Source organism: Leptonychotes weddellii, chromosome 1 (assembly GCF_054177405.1).
Source record: "Leptonychotes weddellii isolate Sample4059 chromosome 1, ASM5417740v2, whole genome shotgun sequence".
NCBI lineage: Eukaryota > Metazoa > Chordata > Mammalia > Carnivora > Phocidae > Leptonychotes > Leptonychotes weddellii.
Genome location: NC_138369.1, coordinates 132,147,531 through 132,149,972, shown reverse-complemented (window position 1 = coordinate 132,149,972; position 2,442 = coordinate 132,147,531). Strand labels below are relative to the sequence as shown.

General features: G+C 52.7%; 1 protein-coding gene across 3 annotated transcripts in view; it reads left to right on the top strand.

Moving 5' to 3' along the window:
• Positions 1–1,500: 1,500 nt before the first annotated feature.
• The window catches only part of PARP14 (poly(ADP-ribose) polymerase family member 14), a 40,134-nt gene continuing 39,192 nt past the window's right edge, over positions 1,501–2,442 (top strand). For 2 of the 3 annotated variants that reach the window (XM_081832891.1, XM_081832882.1), the window contains exon 1: positions 1,504–1,762. In XM_081832891.1, the coding sequence (XP_081689017.1) occupies positions 1,576–1,762 (187 nt within the window). In that variant the 5' untranslated portion in view covers positions 1,504–1,575. Of the gene's footprint in view, positions 1,763–2,442 lie in introns of all 3 variants that reach the window. The other variant, XM_081832899.1, reaches the window with a different exon arrangement.

Sequence of the window (2,442 nt, the reverse complement as noted above, 5' to 3'; positions counted from 1 at the left end):
ACACTCTTGTATTACAGGTCAAAGACACATACATTCTAGCCTCTCTCCCGCATTTCTGGCTACACCTCGGTGCTCCCGTCTGGTGGATGCCGCTTTACCTGGCCAGCCACTCCGACCGTCCATGGATAGCCATGGAGTCGTACTTGACCATCTTTGCTCCCTGTCCACATCTTTCAGCAGGTCCTGCAGCTTTGCCTTCAATACCGACTTGGAATCTCACTCGTTCTCAGAAGGTCCTCCTCTGCCAGCACCCTGGTCTCAGCCACTCACTTGGGACACTACAGTAGCCACGTGGCTGACCTCCCTGCCTCTACTCTAGCTACTACAGCGCAGCCGGAGTGATTCCATACCAGTCAGTTATATTATGGGAACCACCCCCCCGCCTCGTCTCAGCCCTCCAAGATTTTCCTCTGGGTAAGTTAATAAAGGGAAATCTCACTGAAATGGAGCTGGGAGGCCAGAAGGGAGAGCTCACATGGCATACCCCTCCACGTCAATCACAGGAAAAATTGACAATTACCGACCTCCACAGAAGAATCCTCAATAGGAGAGTGTCACCAGTAACAAGCCCCAAGAAGAACTCGCTTACCCTAACTCAGCCAATGAGAAACTGCCATCACCCTGAACTTTTGCCTTTCCCCAATAGACTTTCGTTCAAAACAACCCCTCCTAACTTCCTCCTTCTTGTCCTCAGCTTTGTTGGACTAGCTGATAATTTTTGCAGTAGTTTGCTTGTCCGAAATTGCAATTCTCTGCTATTCCCATTTTGCTGGTAAAATAACTGACTTTTACTTTTAGCGTCAACATCCCCATCATCTTTAGGCCTCAGGTTACGTGTCACCTCCCCATAAATTCTCCCTGAGTTCCCACACCTGGGCTAGGAGGCCCTCCTAATTTGTTCCAGATATTCCCTCCAAGAGCACTTACTCCACCATATCCCCACAGCTTTGTTGAGCTCAATGAGGGCAGGAACTGTGTTTGTTGAATCCATCCCAGGCGCATGGCACATAGTAAATATTCCATAAAGAACTGGGAATGTACCATCCCCCCCTTCTATATTTCTGGACATATAATATTAACAGATCAGGGAACAAAATGCAAAAGAAAAAAAAGCCAGATACAATTCTGATCATTGTTTGGGGCTTATCTGGGGACTTCTCTCTACATTGTAAAGAATCACAGTTTGCCAAGCCATTTTATTTTCTTGTAAAACGGTGCCCTGCAGCAGAAATGAAGTTGTCTTTGTGCTTGTGCGTGGTCAAAGATGTGACTTGAGGGGGCGAGTGGCACACAGTACCCGAGCTTAGGGACCCAAGTTTACAAAGGGCGCAGGACCAGTTGCTTGGAGTGGCGATGACCAATCAGCCTTCGCTGTGGGCCAGAGCTGAAGGTGAAGGACTGCGGGGGTCGACGCACGGACTAGTTCGATCCTGGCACAGCTATTTACAGCCACAGGCAGAAACTAATGTCAGGGGAGGAGTTTTCTGGGAAATGAAACCGAAACCTAAAGGGACAAAGTTTGCCACACTCAGTCGGGATGGGTCGAACAGCGGGGACAGATGAGCAGAGCTGAGAATGGCTGCGCTCGGCTCCTTCCCACTGCTGGTCGAAGGGTCCTGGGGCCCCAACCCCCCGGAGAACTTGAGCACCAAGTTGCAGCTGTACTTCCAGAGCGCGAGGAGATCCGGAGGCGGGGATTGCGAGGTCCGCCAGGAGCCCGGCACCCCGTCCCGCTTCCTGGTGTTCTTCCATCTAGAGGACGGTGAGGGGTGTAAGGGTGGGCGTGAGAGGGGACAACCGGGGTCTTCCCGCAGGGTAACTAGGAACCGGGGCGCACAGCGGGAGACCCCGCCCGGCTCCGGCAGCAGCCTTCAGGGAGGGAGGGCGCGGGGCTGCAGACCCGAAGAAGAGTGCGCGAGGGGCCATAAGCACTCCCAGGTGCTGCCTGGAGGTGGCGGCAGAACCGCGCAAGTGAGTTCTAAGGCTAAACTTGCAGCGCGATGAAACGGAAAAGAGTAGTGATAGGCTGCTTCACTCACCTCCTTTTACAGGGCGACCTGCTGTGTTAGGGGCGGAGTTGCTATTCCATTGCAGTTTTTTTCCTTCCTATTGAAGCAGCTGTTCTAGAACTCCAAAGATTGATGGGAGCACGATTTGAAGGGAAGAGAAAATTTCCAGGGAGAGTCACACATCTAAACTGATTCCTGAGGGCCAATTCCGTTCCTGACAGGCAGGATATTGGGGAGGACTATTCCGATGGGAGCACACTGCATGGACAGGTGCTGGGGGCAGGGAAGCACGGGGCATCCTCAGGCGACATGCAGAGCGCCCTCAGGGAGGTTTGGGTTGAGTGGTGACTCTATTAATCTCCGTGTACAAGCAAGATCTGCAGATGGGGGCTGAGAAATTTCAGAAGGCTAAGCCGGGGGGGGGGGGGGGGGG